Source organism: Rhinolophus sinicus, linkage group LG06, assembly GCF_036562045.2.
Source record: "Rhinolophus sinicus isolate RSC01 linkage group LG06, ASM3656204v1, whole genome shotgun sequence".
NCBI classification, from domain to species: Eukaryota; Metazoa; Chordata; class Mammalia; order Chiroptera; family Rhinolophidae; genus Rhinolophus; species Rhinolophus sinicus.
The window spans coordinates 11189818-11207010 of NC_133756.1; the positions used below are offsets into that span (position 1 = coordinate 11189818).

The 17193-nt window shown below is 47.1% G+C and overlaps 1 protein-coding gene across 1 annotated transcript in view; it reads right to left on the reverse strand.

Moving 5' to 3' along the window:
* The window catches only part of INPP5B (inositol polyphosphate-5-phosphatase B), a 44953-nt gene extending 28905 nt beyond the window's left edge, over window positions 1–16048 (reverse strand). The window contains 8 exon segments of the mRNA XM_074334420.1: window positions 8918–9130; window positions 9133–9294; window positions 12110–12220; window positions 13493–13522; window positions 13671–13768; window positions 14711–14805; window positions 15192–15273; window positions 15943–16048. Coding sequence (XP_074190521.1) covers window positions 8918–9130; window positions 9133–9294; window positions 12110–12220; window positions 13493–13522; window positions 13671–13768; window positions 14711–14805; window positions 15192–15248 — 766 coding nt within the window. The 5' untranslated portion in view covers window positions 15249–15273; window positions 15943–16048.
* Between the last annotated feature and the right edge of the window lie 1145 nt (window positions 16049–17193).

Here is a 17193-nt window from a genome sequence, read left to right on the forward strand (position 1 = left end):
GATGTGTCTATGCACATATATAACACGTTTACAAACATACATATAGTATACAGACAATTACATATACTCGTGGGAAAGTCTCGAAGGGTATACACCAAATGTTAATACTAGTCATTTCTCAGTGGTGGGATTTCTTTTTCTTTTTGCTTATAGGTACTTTCTAAGTTAGATAAAATAAGATATAAGATAATTTATAGAAGATATATGAAATAAGATATATATATATATACACAAACACACACATACAGAGAGTGCCAAAAAAATGCATACACATTTTAAGAAAGGAAAACTGTATTAAAATTGTTATACTCAATATATACCAATAACAAAAGATGAATACAAGTCACGTTTGACTTCTGCAATAACAAGAGGTGCTCAAAGTGGTTACCATCAGCGTCCAAACACTTCTGATTATAGCAAACTATTGCTTGAGCAACGCTGACCAAAGTGTCCACTTGTATACATTTTTTTGGCGGCTACCTGTTGTAACTGCAGAAGTTAAACGTGACTTGTATTCACCTTTTGTTATCAGTATATATTGAGTATTACAATTTTAATACAGTTTTCCTTTCTTAAAATGTGTATACATTTTTGTGGCACCTTCTGTGTATATCTCATAGGCTTTGGAGTCAGACTTATGTTCCATTTCTGGCCCTGCCACTTACTAGATGTATGACCCTGAATAAGTTAACTAACTTCTCTCAGCTTCTACTTCCTCAAGTGAAGATAACAGTATCTGCCTCATATGGTTGATACAGTTGCTGTCTTTCTTCCCTATGGTTAACTCAGTGCTATCCCAAGCTGCATGGCCAAAAGGTGCCCTAGACGCTAAACCAGATCTGTTGAAGGCCCAGATCTACAAAACAAAGACAGGAGGCAAGGCCTCAATTTCAGGGTCTTGTAGCCAGGCATACTACTGACTTGGGGTCTGGGCTTTTTCCAAAACATGGCATCACATAAGGAAATAAAGTAAATTCAAACCAAAATCCAAATACCCCATTTCTTCTGGTAATCGTCCAAGACGCAACAACATTATTTCTTAATTCAATTGCTCCTTCTGTCTCCTCCTCTTGCTCTGTTCCCACTGCAGGTCCCATAGTTATTTGTAGGTATTCCCCAAGATCTAGAGCAATAGCACTTTCAGTGATGATGAAAACGTCTTATAACCGCACTGCCCCAAATAGTAGCCACTAGCCACACTTGAGTACTTAAAAATGTGGCCACAGCGAATGAGAAACTGAGCTTTTATTTACCCAGCCACATGTGGCTACATATTGGACAGTACAGATCTACACCTTGTTCTTTATCTTCTATAAGAATCATCGGTAAAGGGGGTCAAATATATGGTGATGGGAGGAGATTTGACTTTGGGTGATGAACACACATGCAATACAGATGATGTATTATAGAACTGTACATTTGAAACCTATATAATTGTATTAACCAATGTCGCCCCAATAAATGTAAAATAAAAAAGGAATCATCAGACACAGTCAATTCTAAATGGAGCTGTCCAACTCTGCCTGAATTCAGTCCCTCCAGTTTTCACTGGGCATTTCTACACGATGTTCTCTGCACAGATGGGTCCCAGGTAAAGCCATGCTTTGACTTCTGGGCTCTCCCTTCCATCACCAGCACCATCGCTCTCCCGGGCAGCCAGGTTTGCAATCCTGCCATCGGCTCACCCCTCTCCTCACCCCCAGAGCCAGTCAGTCATCTCTCTTCCTTCTCACAGCTGCCTTCCTCCAGGTCATCCTCTCCTCACTTACTACCTCAAAGTCTCCCAACTAAGAGAACTTCCCACTTCTCCCTACCCAATTCAGTCTCTGGACTTGGCCAGATTAAACTCTGATTTCAACTCTCCCCGCTCTAAACCTTTCAGTATTACACCACTGCCTGCAGGTGAAGATCCAAACAGGCTGAACTGGCATATGAGGCCCTTTCCAAACTAGCCCTCCCCTCTCTCACCAATCCACCACCCAAAGACAATAGCCCAATCTCAACAGACCGGTTCCTCATGCACGCCACCCTTCCTTACTCCTGCCTCCACATGAAATCCCTCCTACTTTCTGGCCACCTGTCCTTCGAGGCCCAGCCTCAACTCCTACCCTACGTCCTCCTTCACAAGGCACTCCCAACCACACTAGTCCTCAGGTAGTCATTCCTCTGAATTCTGTAGGCCTTCTTGTCCATATAACTTGTTTGGCACTTTAAGAGAAATTAGTGTTTGGGAAAAAGCTTTGGGCTTTGGAATACAATAGACCTGGCGATTTTACTGGCCCCATCCACTACCCTAGTGAAACCTCAAGCAAATTACTTAATTTGTTTCCTCATTTGCACAACGAGGATAATACTACCCAACTTACAGAGAGGACAAAAGAATAAACAAATGGAATTTAAATGAGTCAAGGGTCTAGCAGCACATTGCCTGGTACACAATAGACCAGGACCGGTTTGCGCTTTTCCCTCTCCTGCAGCACTGCTCACCTCCCACTGCTTTGATTATAGTAACTATCATGTATCGAGCATATGCTAACAGCTGGCTCTTGTGCTTCCCGCGTTATCTCTGATCATGGGCCTCCTTTGACAAATGCGGTTTTTGAGGCCCAGAGCAGATAGCAGACATGCCCAAGGACAATTAAAACCCAGATCCGCTCCACTCCACAGCCTCCCCTTTTGCAAACAGGAGTACATCTTCAATGAAACTATAAATTCTTAGGGGTAAGTACTAGCTGAATAGCAGGACTGAGTCTATCTGGATAACAAAGCAAAAGCACCACCATGGTCTGCACAGGATGCGCGGGTGTGTGGCTGTCATTGCTGGGTGGAGGTCACATCCTACCCTCCTTGAGCTGCTACTAGACAGGTCTAGGAGGAGGTAGGGATCCCTTCCTATCTTCTCAGTCACTGGCCTTTGCATTCCACTTCCAGCACGCTAGAAGAACCTGCAAAACCATGCGAGCAAAATGCCAACAATTCAAACTGGCAGGAGTAAGTGGGTTAGTTCAATGACACCGTACTGTGTACACACCACCAGGGAGCCATCCTATAGGCTCTCTCAGTCTAAGACAGGGCAACACATACCAGAAAGAGATACATTCAATTCACGGGGAGAGAAATAGATCCAGATCCAATTACCCAAAACCCAAGTCAGGCCGTGTTCATTTTGACAATGACAGTAATATTATCATGAATAATATTAATAGAAAATACTTAAGGCTTACTACATGACAGGCATGGCTTTAATAATCACTTTCCGTATATTAATCTTCACAACTACTCCATGAGGTAGGTACTACTATTATCTGCACTTTATAGACCAGGAGATATACACAGAGAGGTTGAGTCACTTGCCAAGAACACACAGCTAATCAATGGCACAGCCAGGATTCAAACCCAAGGAATCTGGGTCAAGAGTCTGTGCTCTTAACTAATAAGCTATATTAACTGTCAGAAAAGCATGGGGTTCAGGAAGTGTTTCTGGCAGAGGAAATAATTTCAGCACAAACACATGGCATTGTGGTATGTTCAGAAATAAGTAGAAATATGCAGAAATGAAGTTTTGTTTGAGAAGCATCGGGGGATACACAAGAGTGTAAGGGTTAGGGCTCAAGCATTAGATTAAAAAAGACAACGTGAGTTCTAGTCTCAACTCTGTCACTGACTAGTGGCTGATCACCGGTCTGTTACACACCCTCTCTAAGCCTCGATCTCTTCCTCTGAAACACAGACATCCTCTTACAGCGCTTTGGTGGCACACAGAGGCCCACACACCCACAGTGAGTGCTTAATAAATGGTACCTGCCACTAACAATAATGATAATAAACAGTCATAACAGTAATAAACTTTTTATGAATAAAATTTTTTTATTAGTAATAAACTTGTATTATATACATCAGGGCCAAACTGTAAGACTTTGAATGCCATGTAGAGTTTGGATTTTACTCTCATGTCAAAGCTCATGGGACATAAGGCAGGGAACTCTTGAAAGAAGCCCCTAACACAGGGCGCCCAGCATTAAAAAGAATGCAAAGAATCAATTTTTCCTATGTTAGCCTGGCCGCCACCCCAGATAGTTCTGTTACTTTCTTAAGAGTCAAATAACCATGCTTCTTAAGTATTTTTCTCTCTTTTCTTCCTTTTTAACATTTCTCATTATCTGATGGTTTTAAAAAGTACCATAGACTTTGGCATTTAAAATGAGCAGAGGTATCTCTAAAAACGCATCGTGTGCCATGCAAACCTTTGAGTCCTCAATTCAAAATCCAATGTGCACCCTCTGCGAATACCTTAAGTTAGCACAGGCTAAATATGACCAGTTTAGTTTCAAGGAGGAAGACGGCGCAATTACTTCACGGCCACAGGCTGTAGTGGTGCTAGGCTACTGGAGAGATGACTTGACTTTTTCCCCAGGCTCTCTCTTCACTGTGTCTTCTGTGAACTGCCTGTGGTCTGGCGATAAAGCTGAAAGAGAAGTGGGCAGGAAGAGGGGGGAGCAGGGCAGAGCATACTCAAAGAGGAAGGGGCCAGGAGTCGAGCAGGCCAAAAGCACTTCAGGCTGTGAACTGTGAGGGTCTCTATAGTTCCCACAAAGAAGGCAGACATTGTTTTGAGCACCTACTGAGGTACAAGGCATTAGGGTGCTATTTGGGGGGGGAGAGAGGATGCAAAATGCAACTAGCAGCAAGTTTAAGCTTGTAAAACACGTCAACAAAGAGACGAAAAAGCACAGGGCTTTATCCAGAAATAATGATAGTCAAGTGTGAAATCATAGGAAATGAAAGTGAATTGAGGCAGGTAAGACTAGAGATGGGGGCCACGCAGGGCTTGAACTTCACGCTAAAGAATCCGAACTAAATTTATTCTATAGACAACAGGGAATGATGCAACATTCAAGTTTCCCACACAAAATAGTAAGGCCTGATAGAAGTTCCGTTCTAAAGAGATCCCTAAGGGGGAAGGAGACTTAAGGTTAGGAAGTCTCATCCCTGTACTAGTTCTGTTAAGAAGCTACCAACATGAACTATGGGGGATTTAAAAAAATTGTTTTTAATTTTCAAATTGCAGAAAAACAATGGACAGAATTTGGTTATTAGACATGAGAAGGGAAGGAAGAGTCCAGGATGACCGAGGATTTTAGTGATTGCATTAACAGAAAAGAAACTGGAGGGGAAGGAGTAAAGAAGATAATGATGAACATAGTTATTTGGAAGAAACCAGCCTGAGATAAGCCCTGAGGCAGGCAGCCAGTTTCTAAGATCTTGGAGGTAGGAACTTGCAATTCTTAAATGTTTCCTAAATGAAAGCACCCTTAAATCATGTGGCATGCCTTAAGTCCTGTGTGACCTTCTAGGAGGCAAACATTCACTTCCACTTTACAGATGAAAGAAAGCAAAGTCAAGAGACAAATTTAATATTCAACCAAGGTTCAATAATGAAAATGAAAATAAAAATATCCAGGCCACTTAGACATACATTTTGTTCAAATCCTCATTCATACCTGCTAGCGTCACTTCCCATGTGTATCACTAGCAAAGCCTACAAATTTGTTGCAATACATTTTAAGCAGCAAAGAAAACATACGAGTCGGCTAGCTTCTATGTTCCAACACTGTCTTTCCTCTAATAAATATTGATGCCCTCTCTCTTCCTGAACTTTCCCTCCCTGAGGAATTTTCTGTGCAAAGCTCCACTTCTAATTGAACATTTGTAGGTCAACTCTCTTGCTCTGGACTCCTAATGTAGAATTCCAAAACAAACTGTTTTCTGAAGGAAAGAAGTCTTCAGGGGTTTCTCCTGTTCTAGAAACAAACACAAGGTTAAATGGGACAAAGAGGGAAAATAGAGAAGGGACAACAAAAGGAAGAAGAAAAGTGAACACAGTTCTCTTTTGTTTAAAGAAACAAAGTGATTCAAATTAATTTGCTTAGCAGCCTGCAGAGCTTGCCACAGAGGTGGAGATGATGGGTGGTATTTTACCTGTGGGATAAACATCTAGCAAAATTCGTTTTCTCCATGCTAAAAGGATGTCAGTCACACAGACCACTTATTGAGACAGACAGACAGACCCACCGACCCGGGGCTATTTTTCCAACATTCTTTCTGGCTTCTACTCTGATAATCTAGGTTACCCTTTAAGCTACACTGAGATATAAATAGCATCCATTTCCTTTCTCAGGCCAGACTTTAATGCTTTATTTCCTGGGTCCAGAGGAAAAAATACTCATAGCACATCTCATTCTAAATTTGAGTTACTACAAAGCTATCTCACTTTGAATCAAACATGGAATGAAAAAACCTCTTCAAAAGACCAAAATTTGTTTGTTACTACCACTTGGTTAAATTGACCCAGAATGGCCCCAGTTCTGAGTAGCTATTTCCTTTATAGTGCATAGCTCAGAAGCCTCCAGAACACAGCTCCAGGTCTTTGCATGTGCCCAGGACGAAATGCAGGTGACTATTTTACACAATGACATGGATGAGGAATGCGCCCTAGGCAGGACCCCCCAAAAGGGTATTCGGATAAGCACACCTTCAGTTGCTAGATAGAAATAAGGAGTCTTTTCTCTTTATTTCCTTTTAAGGAAAGAAAAAGCTACACCAAGAACAGTTAAATAAATGAAGAAGCGGAAAGCCCCTACCTACAACATAACATCTACTTGTCTGAGACCAGTGCAAGATCTCAGCCGCTGAAGAAGGCAAGAGAATCAGATGAACCTAGGCGGCCACTCACCCAGAAGCATTACATCGCACTTCAACATCCCAACTCCGCACAAAGATACCGTCGGAACCTGAAGGCATGGACTCCAATCTAAAACTAGCTGCATTTCCCTTTGCTACCACAATCCCTACCAAGCTTGCCCTGACACTCTGAATTCAGCAGAGACCAAAAGAAAGGAATAGACATTTTAGAGAGAAGCATCAAAGTGACATCTTGCCTTTCTCCACCAAGGCAAAAGAGAGGGGTAAAGACCAGATTCACCTTGTCCCTAAAATAGTTAGGCCTTGAGGGGGCTCTTACCCTTGGCTCACCCTACAAGGACCACTTCCTGCTGGGCCAACACGACACTCTCTTCCTCTACGTATAGACTGTCAGATCCCTCTCTGTCAGACTGTCAGCTCCTCCAGGAAGCCCTGTTTTTCCTGATACCTGCACCACAGATACAATTTTTAAGCAACTTTTTGCCGCAGGTTGGTTCTCCAGGCTATCGGGAAGTGGATATTTTGATCATATGCATACAGGAAGAACCAAATCCACACCCGTTTCCCTTGGGGCCTGGACTATCCAGAACAACCAACCAGAGGAGGCCCAAAGGAGTACAAGATACGACTCTCCTCTGAGGCCAGAGCAACTCTGGAAACAGAGCTGACCCAAACAGAACGGGAGGCTTGGTGCCATTTCTTCCCAATTTTAACATAAGTAACTTAGCAATTAATAGGGTCACCCCACTTACTGTAGGTATTACAATGGGGACAAATCATTTCAAACCAAAATCTTGACAAAAACTCCTCACCAGCATGTGGCTGGTTTGGGGAGATTTTCTGAAAGGCAATGAAAAGATCCTGAGATCCCTGGGCCCTGTACCACCCAGGGCTGATAAATGGCTTCAGAGCTGGGCTGATTTCTCCCAGAAGACCTCTCTCTGCTTAGGGAAAGAAACGCTCCAACAGCCTGTTTCTCGTGTGCTGGTGGAGAAGACAGAACCCACCTTTTTCTTTTGCCATTGGGCCTGTCCTCCGCCGACTGTCTGGATTCTGGCAGCCTCTTTCGAGGAGCAAGGAGAGGATATGTTCTTAATCTTAAACTCTCACGGGTCCCAGCACCAGAGCCCAGAGTGTCATGGAAACTGAAGCAATAGCTGTCTCAAGATCAGCACTTCAAATGAGCTGAGATAAGCACATGAAAGCTGCAACCTATCAGCACCACCAGGCGCTAAGACCCGTCCTGCGGTGGCTGCAATGAAGGCAAAGCATAAGCACTGAGGAAGTCCTTCGCTCGCCTAGTTTCCTCTCATTTTACAAACTTGTGCAACATGCTATTGCTCCCGCCCCTCACAGTTTCCAAGCCTTGTAAGAGCAAAGGGAGTGCTACTTGACAGACTCTTCACCTCTAGTAAAGGGGCACAAATGGGTACTAGTGGGCATGCCAAAGCGCCCACGTAACTGGAGCCGCATGGGCACACCCAGGAGAAAAAAAATACCTGGGAGCCCTAGCAGAAAACCTACGAGCTGGACAGAAAATACAGGCCTGCAGATCCTCCCAAAGCACCAGACTGACCCAAATTTAGGCCCTGGGCCTCCTGCTCTCCAAAAAACAACCTCCTGCTCAACAATTGGCCTTTTGTGCTGCACAACATTATCCACCAAGGGTTGGGTGGAAAAAAACCTAGTCCCTTTCACCTGTAACCTCATCCTGCTCTCTAGTCCCAGGGTGGACAGCCTCATCCATCACAGGGTCTGAGGACCAACAAAAAAGCCAGGCAACCCCAACACACACAGGATGCCTCACCCAAAGTAAGACTCTGTAGGTGCAACTGCATCTCCACAGAAGCCAAACTCGGGAAAGTCAGGGCTGAAAAAACTCACGTAAGATTAGAATAGAGAAACCGAAGCTCAGAGAGGTGCAGCGACTGGCCACAGGTCACACAGCGAATCAGAAATGGAACTTTACCACAACCCCAGCCTTGGGATTCCAGAGTACCCCACTGCCACCCCCCTGCCCTCGTCACGCCCGCCTAAGAATAACTAACACCCCCACAGAACTTCAGCCCCAATGTCCCCGCCTCCGCAGGGCCAGGACCTTAGTTTTTGCCCCGTGCGTCCACCCGCCAAACCGTAGGCCCTGCCCACTCGAGGGCCGGGCCCGCCGCCGTCCCGGGCCCAGAGCCCCAACCCAGCTTCCCACCGCTCGACGGACCTGCAGAGTCGCGCTCCGGACAGTCAGCGGTGGCGGACATTTCCGTGCCTGCTCCCTCAAGTTCTACATCACGCCGCCCGCATAGCCCCGCCCGCACCGCCCCCACAGGGGTCCGCCCCCACAGGGGTCCGTCCCCGCTTGCCACCTCCTCCAATCCACGGCTGTTCTGACCCATAGCCCCACCCCTAAACAGAACTGAGCCCGCCCCTGCAGCCGAGCCTTCTCCAATCCGCACCGCCCGTCCCAAGACGGATACCTGCCTCCGCCAATTCTGATGCCTGAGGCCGAGTTCCAACAGGTCAGCGGAGGCTCTTGCTGGGTGCACCTGTATCGAGACAGCCACTGGAACTCAGGATCAGGTGTCGCAGGGTCGAAGCCTGTGGCCAGAACAAGGAGAGACTACTGAACCACGGGCTTGAAGAGCGGGCTCCACCTCTGCATGATTGTATGACCGTGAGCAAATCGCTCATCCTCTCCGGAGAGTCTTCTCTGTTTCCCTCGCGCACAGCATGGGTCTGAGATTCACGTGCGGAATAAATGTGCACCCAAAAGTGCTGTTCCAAGGTACCACAACTCCAACCTCGTGGAAACTGTGTGCCAAGGTCTATTCTATGCTTTATAGGTATATTACCTCCTTAATCCTCACAACAAAGTTTAGGAGGTAGGGAACAGCTCTGAGTGGTTAAGTCGAAGGTCACAGACTGCATGGCAGAGTGCGAACTCAAATAGATGTCGCTACTAGGGATTGGACTGGGTGCTTTAACTACCCATAATCCCCATGAGCAACTCACAAGCTACTCCAAATAAACACACACACTCTAAGTAAAAGCAGGGTGCTTGCTATGAAATCCACCCTCAAGACAAGCCGGGGAAACACGTGACGTGGGAGAAAACTAATTACTTTTACTTGTAACCTCATGCTGGACTTCAGTCCTTTTATCTAACAAATGCAAAGGTTGGGCTGGTGGATATCCAAGAGCCTGTCAGCTCTGAGAGTCCCCTCTCACTCAGCTGCCCCCCTCCCCACAACTGCTCAGAGAAGTTGAGTTAGTGTAGTTTCCCTGCTGGTTACCCCAGGTGTGGACTCCAGAAGGAAGAGCAGATGAGGGACTGACAGATGTCAAAGCCTAAAAGAGGAAAGTCATCCTCAACTCCTCTCCTTCGATCTCACAGCCGGGTACCAAGCTTTGTTCATCCATTCAACACATATTTAAGTGCCTACCACATGCCAGGCACTGTTCTAACCACTGGGGCTAAAGTTGTGAACACCCAAATTCAGTACCCCCATGGCACCTTCATTCTCATCTGTTTGATCTCTCCAGTCCAGTCTCTCTTCCCTGTCCCCATTACCAGGCCCTAGTCCAAGCCTCATTTTTAATGCCTGACTATTGCAACACATTCCCATTGATCTCCCTGCTTTAGGATCATCCCTTCCACAGCAGATGCCAGAGGAACTTTTCTTACATGCAAATCTTGCCTTGTCATCCCTCCTTTAAAACTCCTACAGCTCCCCATAAGGTATAGGGCAAAGTCCAAGCTCTTCATTAATTATTTAAGACCCTTCATGAGCTGCCTCTGCTGGCCTCTCCTGATTCAGCTCTTTCTCCACCCTCCTCCAACCGCAAGTTCAATCCCACCAAATGACCTGCTGTTGCCTCTGACTGCCCTTCTTTCCTTGTTGCCTGCCTGGGAAAAATCTCACTCATCTTTCAAGTCTCAGCTCACACATAACCTCGGACATGAAACCTTCCCCGAGTCATGTATATGGCACCGAGTGAGAATGAGTTTAGGAAGCATTAGAGCAAAATTCAAGAGTTCAGGTTCTGGAGTAGAATATCTAATCTTGTCTAGTCCTGGCTGTATAGTTTACCAACTATGTACTTGGGCAAGGCACTTAACCTCTCTGAGCCTCAGTTTTCTTATCTGTAAAATGGAGACATTGATAATACCTACCTTGTAAGGTTGTGGTAAAGAAAATGAGATAATGTGTGAAAAGTTCTTAGCACAATGTCTAACACACAAGTTAACAATGAATGTTAGTTATGAGCCCTCTTGTATGGAAGGAGGAAACATTTTCTGAGCTTCTACTATGTGTTGAGCACTTTCACATGTATTATCTCATTAATTTTCATAGCTCTGTGAGAAAGATATTCTTTACATATAGAAGTCTACAAAGCTAAGGTTCAGAGAGGTGAAGTAGTTTGCCCAAAGTCACACAGCTAGGGACCAGCAAACATAGGTTTCAAATGCAAGGGGCTGTGTAGCTTCAAAGTCCATGCTCTTTGTTGTTATTACTATTATTACCCCTCCAACAAATACTAATAATAATCATAAAATAACTTATTCTTACTAGTTGAAGGTTTGGAGATAAAATTTCCCCTGCATATAGAATATACAGTAAACCCCTTAACCAGGCATTCAGAGCTCTATAATCTTTGTTTCTCTTCCTTTCCCCCATACCCCTGTTTGCATCCAAAGCTAGTCCCTTCCTGGCACAAACCCCAGACGTTCATGCTCCATGGTGAGACCATGATAGAAGGAAAGCCCTCCCCTCATTCCTGCGGAGACAAAATGTTAGCCTGAAAGGAAACAAGTAATAGTGTCTGGTGAACACCTAAGCTCCAGCACCTGGTGGCTCAAATTTGCATGTTCTGCGGTTGAGCCTCTGCTCTGTCCAAACTCTCCTTTACAAATATGCCTGGCTGACTTCCTGGCCTAAACAAATTCTGCCCCAGAGGCCACTAACCTCTCACTGCTAAGCCAAAGCTAGACCTTTTTCTCAGCTGCAGTGGGGGGTACAGAGCAAGGTTCAAGGGCAGGAGGGCCCATGTGACAGACTTCCCTTGGTTCTAGCTGTGGCTGGCAGACAGAGGGAAGATGGGCCTCTAGAAGCAGTTGACTCTGCCAACTTGTTAGAGATTCTGCATCAGAATCAGAACCCACCCTGTGCAGCCCTGCCCAGAGCCAGGAGGATAAAGGGGCCCTGCTGGAGTTAAAACTCAGATCCAGAAATAGGAAAATTGAAAAGCAAACACCATGATTGGCTGGTGGCTTGGGGGCACTGTAGCCACATGACAGCAGCTTTGAGAGGGCACAGAAACTGGAGTGTGAGTCCAGAGTGTGGAAAGTCATCTGGTTGTGGGTAGGTCAGTGCCCATTCAACCCTCCCAGGGAGCCTGGGGTCTTACCTACCTGGACAGGCCCTGGCAACTTCCTGGAGGAACATCCTGGTGTGTGAACCAAAGGGTAGGTGGAATATGAGGTTGAGCTCTGCTGTGTCCAGCTGGACGGTCACATCTGAGCCTGCACAGAGGAGACCAGAAATGAGCCCTTGACCTCTAAGAGCTAAGGATGGGTGCATCTTAAGGCTGGAGTCCCCAGAATGGAGAATGAGCAGCCAAATCTCCCAAAGTCCCTTTGGCCCTTAAGCAATTCACTAAAGGCTGCTGTTGGAGCAATAGGGGAACCCTGTGTACCGTCAGCTCCAAAGGGACATCATCCTCACTCTACAGAGGGCATGCACCAAGGCTCTAAAAAGTCAGTAAGCCTTGCCACAGCGATACTAGAAGGAGCTGGAAGAGACGACTTCTTTGACCTGTAGTCCATCCGTCTGCAGGTGTAATGAAAAGCACATACCTAGGGGCAGACGAGAGGGGCTGTCCGTCAGTCAGTCTACCCGACTGTGCCAGGCACGCGCTAGGCACTGGGAATACCATGGTGAAGAGAACAGATGTGGCCTGTCTTCAGGGAGCTATACTGTGGACGGTGTCTTGTTCATAGTGGAACCCCAACCCCTGGCAGTCACACAGGGAGCATCCCAAAACATGTGCTGAACTAATGAGTGAGTCGGCGCAGTCTAGCAGAATGATCAAGAGCATGGGCTCTAGAGTCTGGATTCTGAGTTTGAATCCTGGTTCCACCACTTCCTAAATTACATAATGTCTCTGGGCCTCAGTTACCCAATCCAAAAAATGGGGATGAAAACAGTGATAACCTCGTAGAGTTGTTGTGAGGAAAGCACCATATAATGTGCGTAAGGCTCTTAGCATAGAGCCTGTCACAAGATAACCATTGATTAAATATTCATTTCTATTATTATTACTATTACGATTATAGTCTGGCAAAGAGAACAGACATTGAGTAGGTCACTCCAAATAATTAAATCACTGTGAGTGACAGAGAACTGGCAAGAATGCAAAAAAAGGAATGTGTATCAGTGAGGTACATTTTCAGGAGTTCAACAAAGGCTTCCTGGAGAAAGTGTGAACTGAGGCCCTAAGATGTGTGGCTAAGAGAAAAGAGGTGTGAGGGCTTTCAGGCAGAGGGAATCGTATGTACAGGAGCTCCACGCTGAAACCGTGTCATATTTGAGGTGCTGGAACAATCTAGAGGATTCCAAGCCCAGCAAGCAAGGAAGCATGTGACAGGAACTGAGCCGGAGAGGTGGGCAGGCGGTATTCTGCATGGTCTTGCTTGCTGCAGTAAGGCTATCAGAGGGTGCTCTTCGCATCATTCCTCTCTGCAGATCCTGTATCCCCTACTCTAACCGGGACCCCGACTAAAAGGACCACTCACCAAGAACGTAGAGTTCACCATCTGGGGACACTGTGAGGAGGGAAATGAAAAGGACCTTAGCAATTGAGCACCCCAGTCCCAGCACCATCCTTGCTCCCAGTGCCCCACCCCCAACAAGGGCAAAAATGACCTGGGGCCCAGAGGAGGGGGACTTGTACCACCCAGCCCCATGAGGCACCTTCTTCCAGTGTGAAATCCCGCGAGATAGGCACTATCTGGTCCAAAGAGACATCATCCCCGGTAATGGCCATCCTCCGGTGCGTATACAGGAAGAGACTAAGGGCAGGAAGCAGAGGTGAGGACAGGGCCCTCTGGCTGTCCCTCAGGCCCATCCATCATGGAGGCTTTGGGCTGCTCACACTCCCTCCTTGGTCCCTAGGGCCGTGCTGGGTTGTATCCAGGTATGCACAAGCCTCAAGCCCTCTCTGTCCATGGTACCCGTTAGAGACTGCAATTTACGGATAGGTCATCAAAGCTGAACTTGTCTCGTTTGGGGGAGCCCCTGCTTTATTAGTAAAACCTATGCTTGATCTATCCGTTGCACATTCTAGCACTGCCTGTGACAGGAACAGTGCAACTTTAGCCACCCCCTTTCCCTCCCTGAACCTCAGTATCTCCATCTGTAAAGTGAGGGCGGTGGTTTAGAAGATGTCTCAGCTCTGAGACCCTGAGCTTCGATTGCTGGTGATGAGAACTTTGACAAGTATTATTCTCTCTGCTTCTGTGGGTGTTGTTGAGCACTTTCTATGTGCTTCAGAATGTTTTAAACACTTTGCATGTAATAACTCACTTTAATCTTCAATCTGGGCAAATTGAAGTACAGAGGAGGAAAATACCTTGCTCAAGACTGTGTGGCTTAGAAATAACGAAGCCTAGATGTGAACCCAGGCAGTCAGGCCACGAGGCTCAAGATCTGGGCCAGTATGTTAAACGGCCTCTTCTCCGGAAGCTTTCTCATCAAATGTTAAGGATTATATGAGCCAATGTATATGAAGGGCTTAGAATATAGTATTCACCGTAAATTTACAATTAAACAAATTATATTGAAAACAAAGGTTAAAAGAAGAATGTAGTATTCAAAAAATATTAACAATCATTATTACAATTACTCTAGAAGACTCAGATTCTGTCCCAGAGGGATGGTTGAAGTCTAGCTGGAGGGTACAGTGAGGAATAACCCCATGGCCCAGACAGGTGAGGACCGAACCCCACACTTACGCATGTTCCTGGCCTCCATGTTCCAGGCGGTAGCGGACGAGCCCCAGGAGGCGGCTCTGTCTGCTGTCTCCCTCGCACAGCACACCTTGTACCGCCTGCTGCTCAGGGTCAAGGGAAACTGAACAAAACGAGTGGCCAGGGCTCTCCCCACCTTCCCTCTCCCCACCAACCCAGCTCTCCCCACCTTCCCTACCCTTCCCTTGCCCACACAGATTCACTGTGTGACCTTGGGCAAGCAGCTTTACTTCTCTGAGCCTTCATCTGTGAAATGGGGATCATAAACCCAAACTTCATAGGGAGTTGGGAGGATAACTGAGTATTTAAAGCACCTAGCAAAGTTCAGTACTACGTGCTTAGTAAACACTGGTTTCCTTCTCCCCTGATGGCACAGAGAGGGAGGAGAGCAGACATGTAGACACCTTCCATTCTACTTTCCCTAGTGCAGGCCCTGGGGCTGGAAAGCTCAGCACGGAAAAGATATGATGATGCAGTATTCCCCCTCAGCCAGGGTCTCCTGTATAGCCACAGACTGGTCCATGCTGGCTCCTGCTGAGCAGACACACCTGCGGGGTGCAGATGGGAGCCCCCTTTGGTCAACAAGTTACCCAGGAGGTGATGGAACTGCCTTAAAGGGCTGGAGGGCAGGGAAGAGGGGCCTTTGTGCAGGGAGAAGGTAGAGGCCTGACCTTCCTCCTCCCTAGGATGGGCCTTGGAAAGTTTCCAGGGACAGGGATCGCCTCTTTGCCCCGGGATCGCCTCTTTGTTGTACGCCCTTTGTCTGGGAGGGCGTCCAATTGTTCTCGAGTAGGATCCAGTCTATGTGTGGGAAGTGGGGTGCCTGGTGCCATTAATGGAGAAGGGGGCACACTCCCAGTGCTCTGGGGGTGGGGCGCTGCCTCTCTTTTGGGGAGCAGTGTTAGTCCTGCTGGCATCTCTCTGTGGGAGGTGTCAGTGGTGTGTCTGCATGGGCTTGGGGGAAGCACCCTGTTACTCTCAGGGAAGGTCTCATCCTGGACAAATCCCGGTCTGCTTTCCTTGGAGACAGGAAGAGTGTCCCATTGCTTGTTGGCCCTCACCCATGCCCAGCAGGCCTCATTGCATCAGCTGCAGGCCAAGGTGGGTGTCTGGCTCTGGCAGCCGCAGGACAGGGGTCCCAGCCCTCAGCTTGCCTGCTCCCTCCTGCCCAGCCCTGTCCTGGCTTCCCTGCTCCCAGCCTGGTCATTGCCGCCTACCTCCTGAGCGGTCACTGTTGGGTGCGCTGGACATCGGGCCGGGGCGCTCCAGTGACTACATTTCCCAGCAGCCCCCGCGCACGATGGTCACCCAGCCTTCAAGTCCCAGCATGCCTGCTAAAATCAAGAGGGTCTCCCCGCCCCCATTAACTCCTTAGGTCCTGGGGTGCGATGGGCACCCGGAAAGGTTTCTCCTAAAGAATGCCCTAACCTCCACCTCTGACCCTCTAAGTCACGGGGTCAGATTTCCCGGCCCAGGGCCCGGAAGGAATATGGTCATGTCTGCCTTAAGAGAAAAATTACGCATTTTTATTTTTTTCAATTCCATTCTCAACTCTCATCCAGGGGGTCCAACTCTGGCCTCCAGTGGAACTCTTCCCAAATAACTGCCCTGTCCTAGCTTAAAGGGGAGAATAATACTCTGAAGAACCATTATCCCCAGTTTCCAGCTGAAGAAACTGAGGCTCAAGGAGGTTACCCAATTTGACCAAGGCCCTGCAGCTAGCAAGTGGCCAAATTGGGCCTCTGCTGAAAAAGTCTGACTCCCACTTCTGTGCCATGGACACTGCCACACACTGCCATATTTCCTCCCTTAGCTTCATAGGGTGTGGATGCTGTGTATGACATATGACGGGGAGCAGCCAGTTCTGTCTGCCTCATGAAGCTATATGAGGATAACGGATGTGAATGTGCTTTGTAAAGGGTGTTCCTAAGCTGGTCCTTGCTCCTCCCCCTCCAGAAACAGTGCCCGATGTTGTTCCCAAGCCCCGTCCCCTGATTCACCTGGTCACGTGCATTTGGGCATGGCTTTTCTCCTTTGGGGCCTCAATTTCCTCATCTAAGATGAGGAGGTTGCTTCAGGTGGACAAAAAAGGGCCAGCTCAGATCAGGGAGCCCAGGATTGGTCTCTCAGCCTATGGACCATGTCACTAAGCTGTAACCTCTCTGAGGACCGGGCTATGTCATTTCCTCGCCACCCAGCACAGTTGGTCCTCAGAATGTGTTTATTAAATTAGTGAATTAATGAATGAATTATCTTAATGAATACACCTACTCTCAAGCTTGGACATGAACTGAAGGGTCAGTGCCGGACGAGTGACCACTGTGACTTCTAACCAGTGCACCCTCTTCTTTCCCTAAGCTGGGAATTGCCACTCTAGTGACCAGCCCAACTTTTTATATGTAAACCTCTTCCAGGAGCACATATCACCTTCTTCCCAATCTTGTCCTTTTCCCAGAAATATTCACAGC